At 64.7% G+C, this 16,751-nt stretch overlaps 2 protein-coding genes across 7 annotated transcripts in view; both read right to left on the reverse strand.

The window, feature by feature from the left end:
- ARIH2 (ariadne RBR E3 ubiquitin protein ligase 2) overlaps nt 1–16,751 on the reverse strand; it is a 55,202-nt gene that overhangs the window by 1,889 nt on the left and 36,562 nt on the right. For 5 of the 6 annotated variants that reach the window (XM_036432321.2, XM_045579604.1, XM_036432320.2 and 2 more), the window contains 2 exons: nt 16,206–16,289; nt 15,679–16,124 (listed from right to left, as the gene is read on the reverse strand). In XM_036432321.2, coding sequence (XP_036288214.1) covers nt 16,053–16,124; nt 16,206–16,289 — 156 coding nt within the window. In that variant the 3' untranslated portion in view covers nt 15,679–16,052. Of the gene's footprint in view, nt 1–818; nt 826–15,678; nt 16,125–16,205; nt 16,290–16,751 lie in introns of those variants that run through there. The other variant, XM_036432318.2, reaches the window with a different exon arrangement.
- On the reverse strand, nt 13–10,644 carry P4HTM (prolyl 4-hydroxylase, transmembrane). The gene is made up of 9 exons (XM_036432324.2): nt 10,299–10,644; nt 10,082–10,163; nt 3,993–4,183; nt 3,337–3,433; nt 2,379–2,541; nt 1,537–1,722; nt 1,118–1,208; nt 842–965; nt 13–411 (listed from the first exon to the last, which is right to left on the reverse strand). The coding sequence occupies exons 1-9, from the start codon at nt 10,614–10,616 to the stop codon at nt 191–193; spliced, it is 1,473 nt and encodes a 490-aa protein (XP_036288217.1). The 5' UTR covers nt 10,617–10,644; the 3' UTR covers nt 13–190.

Here is a 16,751-nt window from a genome sequence, read left to right on the forward strand (position 1 = left end):
CGAGCCGGCCGCTGGCAGCGTGGTTTTATTTGAGGCGGCAGCGTCTGTACAATAAATAACGGGAGGAGGTGCGGGGCCGGGTCGCGGCCGGAGGCGGGGCGGGGCAAGACGTCGGCGGACTTTGGCTTGAAGCTGGTCGGGGAGCTGCGGGCCCCCAGCGCGGGCGGCGGGGCCGAGCCTGACGCTCCGCTCAGAGCTCCACGCGCGCGTCGCCGTAGGCGCGGTCCAGGGCCCACTCGGGCTGCGCGTCGGCGGCCCCTTCGCGGGCCAGGCGCGCCATCTCCTGCTGGTACAGCGCCTGCCGCGCTCGGCTGGGGTCCACGTTGATCCAGTTGTTGGCGATCCACTTGGTGCCACGAGTGACCACGCAGCCCCCGTGCAGCGAGTATTCGTCCACGTCGCCCACCCAGCCTAGGAGAGGGCGTGGTGTGAGCCGGGGGGATACCGGGGGGCGAGCTGGACTGACTGGGCTTGGCCTGGGACACGGCCTCCCGTGGCAAACACCTGGCCCGCCCCCCCTTGCGGGCTCAGCACCCGCACCAGCCATGGCTCCGTCACCCCCGGGGCCCTCTGAACCCAGGCTTCCCGCCGGGCCCGTCCGAGCCCTCCCAGCCTCGGTGGGGAAGGGATGCGCCCCCAGCCCAGGGAGCTGAAGCTAGGGCATCAGGGAGCCTCAAGGGCAGAGGTGGCCCAGGAAGCTGCACCAGAGCCGCTGGGGATGGTTTGGGGGGGGCACTGGGGCGGCACACGGTGTGCAGGGCCAGAAACAGCCCCCAGGGGGCAGCTGGGGCTGGTTCAGGCAGCTCCCTCGGAGGCACCCCTCGCCCGACCAGGGCCTCACCTTGCCCATCAGGCAGGTAGTTGTACCAGAAGACGGCCGTGCCCTGCTGGGGTGTGACCCGGAGATTGCCCTTGTCACAGTGCCTGCGGGTGTCACGGAGGTCCACGCCATCCTGGACCAGACTCTGCGGCAGGAAGGGGGGTTTCCAGCTGCCCCCGCCGACTGGCCAGAGGGCAGCCGGGGAAGGCGCCCGCCACCTCAGCTCTCCTCCCAGGTCTGGAGGGCAGTACGTGTGCCAGCGCCCCGCCCCCCCCAGCAGCACCCTGGAGAGCTCACCGTCTCGTCGTAGGTCCTGTTGTCGGCGACAGGGAAGACGGTCTCTCCGCCGCCGGTGACGTTGTTCAGGTAGAACAGCACGGTCACGTAGCTGTGAGGAGGGGCACTGAGCACCCGCCAACCCAGGTTCCCGAGGGCCATCCTCCCGCAGACCTGGTCCCTCTGGTCCCAGTTTTTGGCGGCCACAATCCCAGGCCCCGACCAAGGCCGGCTGGGGAGGCAGGCTCAGCACTCTGGGAGCGGCAGGCAGAGCTGGGGTTCTAGCCCCCTTACCCGCCTCACAGCCCTGGGGACAAGCTTCAGGGTCTGGGGTACCTCCATCTGGCCTCCCCTTTCCTGACGCTCGGTAACCAGCCTGGGGAACAGGTGGGCGTGTCTGGTCTGGGGTGGACGGCGGCCCCCAGGCGGGAGGTACTTGCCGGCAGGAGGTCTCGAAGGGCACAGACTCGTTCGTAACCAGCTTGGTGTGGGAGCAGATGGTCTCTGGGTACACAGGCCCGCTGTCCACGTGGGCATGGTAGTGGCCACCCTCTCCGTACCGCACCACCTGCATGGGCTCGCTGAGCTCCACGACCTCGGCTGGCAGGCGGGTGAGGCGCAGCACCCTGGTGGGCAGCGGGCATTCAGCTGGCAGCCTCATGCAAGGTGGCACCCAGACAGCGTGGCGCTGGGCCTGCCACAGCCCGGCCCCTGCTCACCTCCCCCGGAGCCCGTTGAGCCACCCGGCCCTCTGGGAGCAGGAAGAGGTTGTCACGATGCCAGAGACACCCACTGGGTGGGAAAGGGGAGATTTCTACTAAATTAGGTGGGGACACTCCCCCAGGAGGAAGGTTACCTAACCCCTGCAGGGGCCCTGGCTGGTGTGGCTCAGTGGATAGAGCATCGGCCTGCGGACTGAAGGGTCCCAGGTTCGAGTTCAATCAAGGGCACATGCCCAAGTTACTGGCTCAATCCCCAGTAGGGGTGTGCAGGAGGCAGCTGATCAATGCTTCTCTCTCGTGATTGATGTTTCTAGCTCTCTCCCTTTCTTTCTCTGAAATCAATGAAAAAAATAAGTAAAAAAGTAAACCCCCTGCAGAGCACTCTGTGCACAGAGATGATCGGTCCTTTCTCTACTCAGCAGGAAACAGGCCTTCAGTCTGTTTCTGATCCCAGGGGTGGTGTGCCCACAGTCAGGCCAGTTTGCCTCGACGGGTCCCTGTCCGGGTCTCACATGGCACTTAGCTCCGCCCTCTCCCCCGCCCAGGACTGCGGTGCTCACCTCTGGCGGATGGACCGCATGACGTGGTGGGCGCCTTCCCCCTGGTAGAGCCACGTGTGGTGGCTGTTCCGCACCAGCTCGCCGCTCTCGGCGCGGTGCCTCTTCATGAAGGTGCGGACGTCCCGGAGGTCCATGGCGGCGAACTCCTGCAGGCTCAGCACGCCTGCAGGGCAGCGCCAGGGCCGCTGAGCCCGGGGGCCACGGGCACCGGCCCCGCCCTGCACTCCTGGGCCAGGAGCCTCGTTTCTGACCCAGGGGGACCCAGACCAGTTCCTCTCTCCGACTGGGCCCCAGGAGGGGCTCCCCTCCCCATGAGATGGGCCAGGGCAGGGTCTCCAAAGGCAGTGTGGGCTCCGCCAGGGCCTCAGGCACGGCCGCCCCGGCCCTCCGCCGGGCTCTGCAGTGCAGCTGCCCGCCCCGGCCTTCCACGCCATCGGGCAGCAGGGCTGGCCCAGAAGCTTCCGCTAGTTCTTGCTCGGGGCTCACAGCCACAGGCCCTCTTCCAAGGCCTACTCGACTGCCGCATCTTCCGAACTTGGGCATGAACTTGAGCATGAGAGTGATGACTGCACTTCAGAAAGCTCCGGAGGGTTATGGCCAAAGTGTGTGTGTGTGTGGGGGGGGTGCCCGTGTCTGATAGCTCCCTGCCCACACCTGCCCCGCAGTGAGACCAGCTCCAGGGGCAAGAGGGAGGCAGGGAGGCCTTGGGCAGACCCTGCTGGCGGGAGGCAGAGGGAGCGGTGAACAGCCGAGCTCAGGCCGGCATCACTGACTCTTCGCTCTCCCCCCCGCCCTCTGCCAGCCAGCAACCCACCTCCTGCGCCCAGACTCCCACTGACGACGGGGACAGGTCGCCAAGAGCTGCCCTCTGGACGGTCCCCAGGGCACAGGCTCGGGCCGCCCTGGAGGCGGCGCAGGCGGCCGGGGGACGCTGCCCGACAGGGCGGGCAGGGCTCACCGTCTCCGTCAGGGTCGGCCTTCATGGCGGCGTACATCTCCTGCACGGTCTCTGGGGTCATCCAGCGCCCACTCCCCAGGCGGGTCTGGGCCAGGACCTGGACGCAGATGGTCCCTCTGAGGCGGCCCCAGCGACGGAGCCCAGCACAGCCACCCGGCTGGCGCTGTGGGGCTGGGGGTCGGGGGAGGACATGGGAGAGGGCACGGGACAAGCCTCCCCCTTTGCGGGTGACGGCGGGGAGAGGTCTGGGAGGCCAGGAAGGTGGTCAAGAGCCCTGAGGGCCAGGGCACCCCGTTTGGAGGGGACCCCCCTCGCCAGACCCTCTCAGACCCTGGCCACCTCGGCGCTGCCACCGCACGCACACGGGTTCCGTGGGCTCCCGGCACGGCTGCCAGGACGCAGACCGCGGGCAGGACCCCCCCCCCCCCCCCCGGGAACTGTGGCCACACGGGCAGCACCGCCAGGCGGTCCTCCCGCTCCTGGGGCTCCGCGCGGCAAGGCCCTCTCCCGGGAAGGAGGGGCCTGGGCTGAGGAGGTACCCTGGCCTCGGACCCCATTCTGCAGCACCCCAACCCCCGTCAACACCCTCCCCGCACCACCTCACACACACACACACACACACACACACACCCCTCCCCGCGCTGCTCCAGGCCCACCTCGCCGAGCTGCAGGCGGCCGTCGTGGTTGCGGTCCAGCAGGCGGAAGAGGTCCAGCGGGTGGAGCTGCATGGCGCCCATGGCCTCCTCGAACTCCTCCGTGGGCAGCAGCTGGCTGGGCTGCAGCCCCTTCATCTGCGCCAGGTGCACGATGAGGCGGCACTCCTCCTCCCGCAGGAAGCCGGGCACCTCTGCGGGGAGGGGCGGCTGAGGCGGGCTTCCCCTCCAGGGCCCGCGGGCCCGAGCTCCGGGCCAGAACCCCGCACCCCTTCGGTCTGCTCCGGTCCCTGCCGGAGGGCGGCCGTGGGGCAGGCCGCGCTTTCCGGGTGGGGTGGGGGTCCTGGGAGCTGAGCTGGGCCCGGGCCGAAGCCCTCGGAGGGACCCAGAGGCCAGAGGTGACCCTCTGGACGGTCCCCACTTCTTACTCGGCAGATTTTACTTTATTGTTCTCAGGTGGCAGAGAGAGGCGGGGGGGGGGGGGGGGGGGTCAGAAACTTCAGGGGCTGAGCGTCGACCTAGCAGCCAGGAGGTCACGGTTCCATTCCAGTCAGGGCACAGGCCGGGTAGTGGGCTCATGCCCAGGTGTGGGGCGTGCAGGAGGGAGCTGATCTTTCTCTCTCTCTCCCTCTTTTTCTCTGAAATCAATAAATTACGTTTTTTTAAAATATATTTTATTGATTTTGTACAGAGAGGAAGGGAGATACAGAGTTAGAAACATCAATGAGAGAGAGTCATCGATCAGCTGCCTCCTGCACACCCCCCACTGGGGATATGCCCGCAACCAGGTACATGCCCTTGACCGGAATCGAACCCGGGACCCTTCAGTCCCCAAGCCAACGCTCTATCCACTGAGCCAAACCGGTCTCGGCTCAATAAATTACATTTTAAAATATATATATTTCATTGATATTTTACAGAGAGGAAGAAGGGAGAGAGATAGAGCTAGAAACATCGATGAGAGAGAAACATCGACCAGCTGCCTCTTGCACACCCCCTACTGGGGATGTGGCCGCAACTAAGGTACATGCCCTTGACCGGAATTGAACCTGGGACCTTTCAGTCCACAGACCAACGCTCTACCACTGAGCCAAACCGGTTTTGGCAAAAATACATTTTTTAAAAAAAGTCAAATATGAGAGGGAACTGTTGGCCGGCTGCTTACTGCACGCCGCCTCCGTGCACGTGCCCCACTGGGCATCGAATGGTGATCTCTTGATTCTGGGTCAGTGTTCAGCCACGGAGCCCCCCAGCCGGGCAGGGGGGTGTGTTTTGCAAATGGAGGGCCGGCGGCCGGCTTTGCTTTCATTTCTCAGCCTTCGTCACTGAGAACAAACAACAGCCAGCCCCGCGCGCTCAGGCCCCGCGCCCTCCTGCTGCCGCACAGGCAGATGCTGGTCCGCGGAGCTGCCTGGTGCGGGGAGGGGGGGCGGGGGTCATGCAGGCTGTTGGCAGGAGCTCCGAGAAGGCTTGGGGACAAGCCTGCTCCGTGTCTCTCTGCTCCGGAGTCAGGCCGGGCTGGGCCCCGCCAGCCCCACAACAGCCGGGGAGCTGGAACGTGGACCCCGTAAAGCCTCCCCTCGGCCCATTCGCCAAGGCAGAGAGGGTGCCGAGGGCTGTGGCTCCTGGTGCCACTGGCGGTGCTGTGAGGTGACAGTGGGATGGGGGCTCCCTGGCCACGGCTGTGCCAGGACACTGGCTACTGGGGGACGCGGCTGCCCAACCTGCTGGACCACCACAAGGGCCAGTGCTGCCCTGCCGGCCAGAGTGCCACCTGATGCCCGCCTCTTCCCTCCGCCCCCAGGTGCCTCCACAGGTAGGGCTGGGCTCCCGGGTGCGGGCGCTCCTCAGCCAGGGCCTGGGCTGGCAGCGCTTCGCTAACCATTGTGGGCGCCCACCTGTGCCTGGTGCTGAGGGGGTGGGGTGGGGGGCGGGCAGGGTTCCTGGAGGGGGGAGCACCCTGGGTCTGGGCCCACAAGTCATCAGGGGCTCCTGGACGTGAAGGTGGAGCCAGGGGCAGGCCTTCAGGCTGAGGCTGGGCCCCGGGGAGGTGTGGAGGCGGAGCAGGCGCACTGGGGCCTTTCCGTCCGCCCCGCCTGGCCCTGGCCGCGCAGCCGTGCACACCGGCTGGGCCCGCAGGCGTCTGGGGCGGGCGGGAGGGCCGGCTCCCCTCCCGCGGAGGCGCGCAGGCCGGAGCGGGCCTCCCAGGCGCTGGAGGGGCGGCCGGGTCCGGAGGAGGTGGGGGGAGGACAGGGCGCGGGTCCGGGAGGAGGTGGGGGGAGGACAGAGCGCGGGTCCGGAGGAGGTGGGGGGAGGACAGGGCGCGGGTCCGGGAGGAGGTGTGGGGAGGACAGAGCGCGGGTCCGGAGGAGGTGGGGGGAGGACAGGGCGCGGGTCCGGGAGGAGGTGGGGGGAGGACAGAGCGCGGGTCCGGAGGAGGTGGGGGGAGGACAGGGCGCGGGTCCGGAGGAGGTGGGGGGAGAACAGAGCGCGGGTCCGGAGGAGGTGGGGGGAGGACAGGGCGCGGGTCCGGAGGAGGTGGGGGGAGGACAGAGCGCGGGGTGAGGGCTGCGGGAAAGGGCAGCGAGCAGAAAAGCCAGGGTGTTGCTAGGTGACCAGGTGTCGTTGCCCAGCAACCGCGGAGCAGCGGCCTCGCCTCACCCCGCCGGCGGTGCGGAGCCCCGTCCTGAGCGCCCGCCCCCAGCGGCCACCTCCGGCCGCAGCCCTCCCGGGAGCTGCCCCCTGGCGGCCACTCCGGGGAGCGGGAGCCCGGGCCGCCCTCCGCCCAGCAGCCCCGCGCGGGCCGCGCAGCCTCAGGCGAGTGCGGCCGCCGGCGGGCAGGAGCCTCTGGGCCGAGGGAGCCGCCGGCTGCCGGGGAGGAGCCCGGGCTCGGACCCCGGGGCGTCAGGGGCGGCGGGAGGGCCCGGGAGGGCAGCGGGCTTGGCGGCGACATGAGGACCCTGGGGCCTCCCGGGAGGGCGGGCGGCTGGCCCTGCCAACGAGAAGGCGCGCCTGGAGGAACCGTGTTCCCGGAGGGGTGACCACTGCCTTCAGCCCAACAGACCGGAGTCCGGGTCCGGGGACTCCAGCCAGGCGGGCGCGCCAGGCCCCTGGGATGGGCCTTTTCAAAATGTGTTTATTGAAGCCAGAGAGGAAGGGAGAGGGAGAAACCTCCGTGATGAGCGAGAACCAAGATCGGCTGCTGGGGATGGAGCCCGAAACCCAGGCGTGTGCCCTGGCATGGAACCGGGGACCTTTCAGCCCGCAGGCCGATGCTCTACCCACTGAGCAGAACTGGCTGGGGCTTGGGATGGGCCCTCCTGCGGCCCAGGTCCCACCTGTCTAGTGACAAGGTGGGAAACGGGGAATGCTCACCCTGTGAAGCCACGGGTGGCGCCTCCGTCTCCAGGGTCGGACAGTGCCCCAGCCCAGCTTGTGCCCTGAACCCGCACCTCGGCCCTCAGGCTGGCGGGTCCAGGAGCCACGAGCAGCAGGCAGACCACAGCGGCCACTCCCCGGGCCTCCCTGCCTCTGCGGTGACACCGGACGGACAGGCAGGCGCAGAGGACAGGCAGACGTGGCTCCTGCGGGCGGCCCCTGTGGGTTCATCCAGGGCCACCCCGGGGCGTCCCTCACGACCCACATCCCACCCGTCACAGCACCATCTTCAGTCCCCACTGCCACCCAGCCCCAGGGCTTCCTGGGTAAAGCCTGGGCGTCTGGGAAGTGAGCACCCGCAGGGAGTCCGGGCAGGTCACCTGCGGTCACGTCACCCCTGCTCCCTGCACCTGCCCTGGACCCTGCGGGGAGGACCTGATGCAGCAGCTGCAGGCTCGGGGCTCAGGGCTGGGAACTGAGTCCTCAGGTCCCCCGAACCTAACCTGCGGCTGATGGCAGCACGGACGGCCCCAGGATGCAGCCTCCAGGAAATGGGGGAGTGTTCCTAAACCCTAATCTGACAGCCACCTGGCTGGACCCCTCCACTCCCACGGTCTGTGCTCAAATCCCATTTCAGGGAGGCCACCTGTCCACCCATGAGGTCCCGGCCCCACATGGAATCCTGCCTCACCGTCTGTGACCTCCTGTCACCTCTGACACACGTGTGTTTATTTACTTACTAGAGGCCCAGGGCATGAAGATCCTGCACTGGGGAGGGGGTCCCCTCAGCCAGCCTGCACCTTCTCCCAGTCCGGGACCCCTCACTCCTATCGCCTGCCTGCTCGCTGCTCCTTACTCTCTGCTTCTGCTCCTTAGTGCTTCCGAGGAGGAGGAGGAGGAGGAGGAGGAGGAGGAGGAGGAGGAGGAGGCGGCGGCAGGAGGGGATCCCGCCCTGCCACTGGGCCTCCCCGGAGCCCTGAGCCTGGCTTCTGGCTGAGCGGTGCCCCCGTGGGAGTGCACACACCACCAGGGCAGCTCCTGCGTTCAGCGTCTGCCCCCTGGTGGTCAGTGTGCATCATAGCGACTGGTGGTCCTGCCAGTTCTGCGGTTCAGCTGATCTGCATACCAGGGTTTTATGTGGGATTAGCTTATTGTCTGTCTTCCGGTGTGTGTGTGTTTCCTATTTCGTTGTGTTTCCAGCACCTAAAGTCGTGCTTGGCACAGACGTTATCACCGTGCAATAGGAATAATGTAACTGCCATCACCGCCCTCCCGGGGGCTGACCTGACACCCTGTCTCCCTCAAACAGCATGCAGGGTCATCCTCCGGGCCAGGCACCGGCCCCACCGCCCGCTGCTCAGGGAGGGCATGAGCTCAGAGGTGCTGCTTTGGTGCCGGCCCTCCTGAAGCCTCCTGCCCCTCCCTCCTGCAGTGGCCGGGCCTCAGGCTGGGCCAGGGCACGGGTCCGGCCCGCCCTGCTGTCGGGGGTCTGGAGGGCTGTCGTCTTCTCTGCCTGGTGCTGGTCCCCAGCTCTGCGCCCCCTTTCTCACCCTCTACCCCGAGAACGGACAGGCTGTGAGGACAGAGAGGGTGGCGTGGAGCCCAGCACGAGAGTGCAGCTGGGGCCAGAGGTGGCTCCCTGAGGCTGAGCACCAGCCTGCGGCCCAGTGCTGGGTGCTGGGTGCTGGGGGCAGAGGCTGGGTGGTGGGGGCAGAGGCTGGGTGGTGGGGGCAGAGGCTGGGTGCTGGGAGCAGAGGCTGGGTGCTGGGGGCAGAGGCTGGGTAGGCTGGGTGCTGGGGGCAGAGGCTGGGGGCAGAGGCTGGTGCTGGGGGCAGAGGCTGGGTGCTGGGGGCAGAGGCTGGGTGCTGGGAGCAGAGGCTGGGTGCTGGGGGCAGAGGCTGGGTGCTGGGAGCAGAGGCTGGGTGCTGGGGGCAGAGGTTGGGTGCTGGGGGCAGAGGCTGGGTGCTGGGAGCAGAGGCTGGGTGCTGGGGGCAGAGACTGGGTGCTGGGGGCAGAGACTGGGTGCTGGGAGCAGAGGTTGGGTGCTGGAGCAGAGGCTGGTGCTGGGAGCAGAGGCTGGTGCAGGGAGCAGAGGCTGGTGCTGGGAGGAGAGGCTGGTGCTGGGGGCAGAGACTGGGTGCTGGGGGCAGAGGCTGGGTGGTGGGGACAGAGGCTGGGTGCTGGAGCAGAGGCTGGGTGCTGGGAGGAGAGGTTGGGTGCTTGAGCAGAGGCTGGTGCTGGGGGCAGAGGCTGGTGCTGGGGGCAGAGGCTGGTGCTGGGGGCAGAGGCTGGGTGCTGGGGGCAAAGGCTGGGTGCTGGGGGCAGAGCGGTCTCCGGGGCGGGGCGGGGCGGTGGGTCCCCTCTCTCCACAGCTGGGCGCCTGTTTCTCATCAGACCACAGGCCCGGTCAGCGGCCGCTTATCGGCCCTCCCGGCCCATCACAGAGGCGACACTGACGGGAGGGGCCTGCGGGCGGCTGGGCCTCGGGGTCACCCTGTCCCCGGGAGGAGGGAGCATCGCCGCAGAAAAGAGGCTCAGAGGGCGAGTGCAGAGAGGTCTCCCCTGACCGAGGTGGGGCGGGCGCTTCGCTTTGGGCTGGAAAAAAGGGGGGGCGGGGGGCCTGGAAACAGCCATTTTCAAAACAAAGTCACGTGGCCAGCACGAGCCTCCGCGGCCCGGCGGCAGCCCCCGCCCTCCCGGCGCCGCCAACTCACCGAAGAGCAGCGGCTTGAGGCTCAGGGTCCGGACGAGGTGGTCCCGGTCGGCCACCAGCTGGACCTTCTGCTCGTGTCCCACCTGCGGGGAGGGCAGGCGGGCAGCGCGGGCGCCAGGCCGAGGGCGAGGCGCCGGCCGGAGGGGCCAGGCGCGGGCCCGGGGAGCCGCGCGGGGGCCCCGGCGGCCGGGGCGCGGGGCGCGGGGCGCGGGCCTCACCTTGATGCCCTCGAGCCGGGCGAGCGGCGCGGGCGCGGGCGCGGGCGGCGGGCCGGGGGCGCGGCGCGGGGCCGCGGGGCCGCCGCCGCCGTCGCTGTAGTGCACGAAGAGCAGCAGCGCCAGCACGTTGCCCAGGTACAGGTGCACCAGCACCATCAGCACCAGGAAGTAGGCGCGCGAGCAGATGCCGCGGGGCTTGCACAGCGGCCGCACCGGCGCGTCCTCGCCGTCCGCCGGCCGGGCCGCCGCCGCCGGGTCCCGCTCCGCCGGCGCCCACTGCGGGCTCCCGGCCTCAGGCCGCAGGCCCGCCGCCGCCATGGCGCCCCGGTCGCGCGCGCGCCCAGGGGAGGGGCCGCGGGGATGCCCGCGTCGCGCCCGCCGTTGCCCGGGAAACCGCCGAGGCCGCGCGCGCCGCGGTCGCTAGGAGACGGCGCCTGGGGATGCTGCGCCCGCGGCCCCGCGCCGCCCGCCGGCCCCGCGCCCCTGCGCCCCGGGCCCGGCCCGCACGGTGCCTCCCGGAGCCGGGTCCGCAGGGAGGGGCGCCTCCGGGCGGCGCGGACCAGGGCGGCGCGGTCAGGCGGTTGTCTCGCGGCTGGGACGCACTCCCCTCCCGGAGGCGTGGGCTCCGCGCTCCCTCGCTCCGGGGCGGCGGCTGCGGGAGGCCGAGCCCAGGATGACGCAGTGCGGCGCCGGGTCGGGCCGGAGGCTGGGGCGCGCACGTGACGGAATGGGACCGTAGCTTTAGGCGTCGACAAGGGCCAGGGTAGGAGGTCAGGTCGCCTGGGGGGGGGCGGTAGGAGGACGCCTTGGAGGGCCGCTCTGGTCGGCCTGGCCTCCCGGAGGCCTGCGGGAGCCAGGCTCGGGGAGAAGATGCGGATATGCGGGGTGGCACAGACCCGGAGGGCCTCCTGGAGGAGGCCTGCCCGGGAAGGTCAGATCCCCAAGAGACCCCCAGGACGCAGCAGGTGCTCGGGGGACCTCTCCTGCCTCCCAGCCGGCTCAGGGAGGAGGGAGAAAGGACTTGTCCATAATGGAGACACCGCCTCCGAGGACACTGCCCCGTCCGGGGTGGAAGGACGTGCGGGGCCATGTGCCCGCTGGGCATCTTTAGGCGCCCAGCTCTTCAGGCTGGGTTAGCCAAAGGAGGCACGTGCCCAGTAACACCAGTGAGGAAGTCCCTCCGGTGGTTTCCGCTTTTCCTCCACTTCTTCCCCCAAAAGCAGCCTGCATTTTCTGGCCACTATTTTACCAGGATGTCATGGTTTTCTGGTGTCCACGTTGAGACCATTTCCCCTTCAGCCATTTGTTCATCCTCACCGAGGACATTTTTTCCATTGATTTTTAGAGAGTGGAAGGAGGGGGAGACAGAGAAAACATCGATGAGAGAGAGACATGGATTGGTTGCCCTCCCCCACGAGCCCTGACGGGGGCCAGGGATCAAGCCTGGAATCGAACCCAGGATCCTTCACTCTAACCACTGAGCAAAACTGGCTAGGGCTCTTCTTTAGCCTTTTAACATCTATAATAAGCCCGGCTGGTGGGGCTCAGTGGCTGAACATCGAACTGTGAACCAGGAGGTCAAGGTTTGATTCCCGTCATCTCCCAATCCCCAGTGTGGGGGCGTGCAGGAGGCAGCTGATGGATGCTTCTCTCATCATTGATGTTTCTGTGTCTCTTGCCGTCTCCTTTCCTCTCTGAATTCAGTAAAAAATGTATTTTTAAAAATAAAGCCTACAATTAGATCACCAGGAAATCCTCACGTCCCCAACTCCATGCCCCTATATTTGTTACCCTGTCCAGTGAGCTATGCCATTCCACGTACAGCTCCGCTCCGCTGGCTCATCCCAACAGCGGGAGCAGGCGACTGAGGGGCGGGGGGCTGCTTCACCCCATTTCCGCCGCACCTGTTGGCTGTGGGGACTTCACAATCAGGCGGTAAACTACAGTTTCTCGGCCTTTTAAAACCCACCACCGTGATGCCCAAATCCCTCCTGGGGTGGCTGGAGCGGCTGTCACCAGCCCTCACCTCTGGGCGCTGCTGTTACAAATGGTCTTCCCAGCCCCTAACACGTGCACTCCCCCGAGGTGGGCTGTGGAGCGTGGGCTGCCGTGAGGACTGGCCGGGTCTGCTCAGGGCGGTCAGTGTGATTGGCTCGTGGGGACGGGATTGGTTTAACAAGCCCGGGTCCACGCCGGCCCTCAGTGCTCCCAGCAGAGCCGCCCATGGGCAGTGCTGATTGCTGCAGGAGACCCCGGGGCCACGTGGAAAAGCCCCGCCCCTAGACGACTTTTTCTAAAAAATATATATTTTATTGATTTTTTACAGAGAGGAAGAGTGAGGAATAGTTAGAAACATCGATGAGAGAGAAACATCGATCAGCTGCCTCTTGCATACCCCCTACTGCAGCGTTTTTCAACCGCTGTTCCGCGGCACACTGAGATGTAGGTGCAGACAAGACAAGAATTTTATAATTTTTCACTATTTTGTTTACTTAATATTTCATAATAAAGTAATTATAAAATACTTTGTGTTTATTTGATTCCTATTCAAGAGAATTACTTTATATATAGTCAATATAGACACAGAGTTAAATTTTTTAACATTTTCTAATGGTGGTGTGCCTCGTGATTTTTTCATGAAACAAGTGTGCCTTTGCCCAAAAAAGGTTGAAAAACACTGCCCTACTGGGGATGTGCCGAAACCACAGTACATGCCCTTGACCGGAATCGAACCCGGGACCCTTCAGTCCACAGGCCAACGCTTTATCCACTGAGCCAAACTGGTTTCGGCTAGACTTTTTTTTTTTGAGGGGAAAAGGAACCATTTATTTTTTTTTTAATATTTTTTGATTTTTTACAGAGAGGAAGAAAGTTAGAAACATCGATGAGAGAGAATCATCGATCAGCTGTTTCCTGCACACCCCCCACCAGGGATGTGCCCGCAACCAATGCACATGCCCTTGACCAGAATCGAACCCAGGACCTTCCAGTCCACAGGCCAACGCTCTATCTACTGAGCCAAACCGGTTTCGGCCCATTTATTTTTTTAAATGTATTTTTATTGATTTCAGAGAGGAAGGGCGAGGGAAACATCTATGATGAGAATCATTGATTGGCTGCCTCCTGCATGCCCCACACTGGGGGTAAGTCCTGCAACTGGGCATGTGCCTTGACCGGAATCAAACCCAGGATCCTTCAGTCTGCAGGCCGACGCTCTATCCACTGAGCAACACTGGCCAGGGCCTCTTTTTTTTTTTTTTTTTTTTTTACTAAACTAGCAAGAATTTATTACAGATTTGAATCCAGGCTCAAACCGTGGCTGACGCAGCAGCCGGCAAACACCCAGGTAAGAGCCCTGATGGAGGGGCAGTCCCTCCAGAGCGCTCACACAAAAACACAAACACACACCTACCGCGGCCAGTCAGGCTCTCCGGAATGGGGGCCTTCATGGTCCTGGCTGGGGATCTCAGACGAATTCGTGATCCCCAAGGACCACCAGGGAGCCGGTCCGATGCAATAAACAAGAGCCTTTTCCATGCTCGCATGGGCCCTTCCCACTCACGCCGGGAGCACAGCAGAAGAGCCAGGGCCTCTTTTTTAAAGATGGCCAAGGACATGATGCCAGGCCACGGTACTCTGCCCACTGCCTGCAGGAGTGGCTGGTGGCCGTTGCCTCAGAGAGAACACTCACTGGTGACCACTTCCCCGCATGTCCCCAAGAGGAAGGCCCCGGAGGCTGCAGTGTCCAGGCCTCTCTGGCCCTGACTGCCTGCCGTGCATGCTGCCCACAGCCCACAGCCCACAGTATCACTCCAAACATCTTCACAACCAGGAACGCCTAACCACCCCCGCCCAGCCTAAGCTCCCATCCGCGCTGGAGGGGCCGGGAGTATGCTGATGAAGGGGCCAGGGCCTCGGCAGGGGCTGTGGAGGAGCCAGGGGTCCTTTGGAGGGAGGGGAGGGGTTGTTCATGGATCAACAGTCAAGCACCCAGTCACACAGGCTAGGCCAACATACACATGTTGACTCAGCTACCCCACCTCCCTCCAGTGTCCTCTCCCCAGAGAGAGAGGCGGTCAGGCCAGGGGCCCTCGCAGGCCTGGGAGGGCTGACCCAAGGCCGCCCTGTTTGTGCGGGGCCCATGCCCTGGCTGCTGCATCCGGAGGCTCTGTGGGAGAAAGACATCTACACGTAGTCTTATAATCAGAAACTCCGTTTATTTTTAATAAACCACTCAACTTGGAGCAGATGACATTACCTCAACTTTTTCTTTGAAGAAAACAAAGATATTCGGCAAATTCATGAGAACACAGTGCCTCTGTACCTTCCACCCTCGGGCAGAACACCGCCAGGCCTCCCCAAGGACAGGGCCTTCCAGGGGACCGCCGCCACCAGACCCAGGTTGGGCACACGGCGATGTGCAGTCCAAACACGCCGGCCCCTGGGCCACGCAGCACAAAGACGGAGGAAGGCAAGCCGCCGAGCCCATCCCCGAGCCAGCGCAGCGACCACGCCCACCGGGTCCCAGAGGCTATCCTGGTGCAGGGACCCCCGACCCGTTCATGGCTACACTCCTCCCTGTCCCTCTCCCAGCCAGCCCCCGCCCCCGCTGTGTGCTGCCGTCCAGAGCAGTTAGTTCACAGCCGTGGTGCCTGGGGACGCGGAGGTGAGTGTACGAGCATCAGACAATTCCCACATGTCCGTGTCCCCCAGCACCTCTCCCGGGGCACCACAGCCACAGAACCCCGGCCAGGCTTAACTTCCCGGGCCACGGGGCCACGGGGCCAGGTGCCACGCGAGCCGCCGGCTCCTCTGTGCAAACCCTGGAGGGGAGGCCCAGCCCGAGCCGGCCAACACCCAGCGGCCATGGAAACGCCTGTGCAAACAGCCACACTGCCCGAGCCGAGGTTCGCGAGGACGGCCTGCAGGCTGCTGCGGAGAAGGGACCAAACAACACCTTTGCGTGGGGACGACCCCCTTTGTGAGTGGAGCTCTGCCTTGAGGAGCTCCTGTCCCACATCCACGCTCTCCGTGGGCTCTGGCCCAGGAGCCACCGGGAAAGCCTTCCTTCGAGAATCACCATGAGCCCACAGACAGGCAGGGCACGTCGATTCAGCCCCGTGGCACGCCCTGCTCTGCACTGCCCGCACACTGCTAGGCCACGCAGGGCGCCTGGCCGAGGCCGACAGGGCGGGCAGGGGGCAGGCGGCTCCCATGCCAGACCCGTTGCACAGGCAAACCAGTGCCCACCTCCACCCTGCCCCTCCCCTGGGCCCGAACACCAAGCGTCTCTGGAGGCAGAGGCCGCCCGCCGGGCCTCCAGTGCGCCTCCAGGAGGGGGCAGGAGCAGCTGCGTTCCGAGGACAGTAGCTAGAGGGCAAACACTCCAATGCCAATTTATTTTTAAAGGTTCTGTGTAATTCTATGGTTGGCTTCCTTTCTGTTTGTTTTGTTTTTTTGGTACAATTGCCCAACCTTTAAAAATTACATAAGTTGTAATGAGCTAATACTATTAATAGTCATTCAAAAAAACGTTCCCTCCCTCCCAACAACCATCCAGGGGGAATTTCAAATCCTGAAGAGGCCACTCCAACAGGGCCTCTACGCAGCAGAAACAGAGAGCACGGTGAGCAGGAGCGGGAATGAGGTGTGTGCCGGGCCCGCAGGAGGGCCGGCTGGGCCTGGTGTGAAGGCAGAGCCCTGGTCGTGCCGAACAGCCGCCGGCGCCTCTCCCCTGCAGCTCGCGAGGCCGGCCTAGGTGTCGTGGAAGTCCTTCAGCAGGGTCCGCCTGCGCTGCTCCGCTATGTGCATCTGGTTTTCTAGGTCCTGCGCCAGGGAAGCAAACCTGTGCTCGCATGGCCAGCCTGAGCACAGCAACCCGTCCCCCTCCCTCACGGCAGCACCTACCCCCCGGTCATAGCTGTCCGCGCGCTCCACTTTCCACGACAGGTTTTCGATCTCCGCCTCCAGCTGCGCCTGCTGGTATTCAAACTGTGGGCAGAGCCGGAGGGTCAAAGGAGAGGGCAGGGCCTGCAGACGGGGCAGGCGCAGACGCAGCGCCTCAGGCTCTGAAGCTGACCTCAAGAGGGCAGTGCTAGTCCCTGTACCAGGAGCCAGAACCCAATTAAAAGGCTAACTGGCCCTGGCCAATGTGGCTAAGTGGATAGAGCGTCAGCCTGCAGACTGAAGGGTCCCAGATTCGATTCTGGTCAAGGGCACTTGCCTGGGTTGTGGGCTGTATCCCCAGTGGGGAGCATGAATGAGGCAGCCAATCAGTGATTCTCACCATTGATGTTTCTATTTCTCCCACTCCCTTCTTCACCAAAATCTATCTCTCTATATCTAGGTCTCTCTCTCTCTCTCTCTCTTTTAATATATTATATATATATATATATATATATATATATATATATATATATATATATATATATATAAAATATATATTTTTTTATT

The sequence above is a fragment of the Pipistrellus kuhlii genome, unplaced genomic scaffold (assembly GCF_014108245.1).
Source record: "Pipistrellus kuhlii isolate mPipKuh1 unplaced genomic scaffold, mPipKuh1.p scaffold_m20_p_11, whole genome shotgun sequence".
Classification (NCBI taxonomy): Eukaryota; Metazoa; Chordata; class Mammalia; order Chiroptera; family Vespertilionidae; genus Pipistrellus; species Pipistrellus kuhlii.

Coding starts and splice junctions, on each gene's coding strand:
- P4HTM (XM_036432324.2), bottom strand. CDS start 10,616: ATGGCGGCGGCGGGCCTGCGGCCTGAGGCCGGGAGCCCGCAGTGGGCG. Junction 4,184..10,081: donor CCTCAAGCCGCTGCTCTTCG/GTGAGTTGGCGG, acceptor CCCTCCCCGCAG/AGGTGCCCGGCTTCCTGCGG. Junction 1,209..1,536: donor CCCTTCGAGACCTCCTGCCG/GCAAGTACCTCC, acceptor CCCTCCTCACAG/CTACGTGACCGTGCTGTTCT.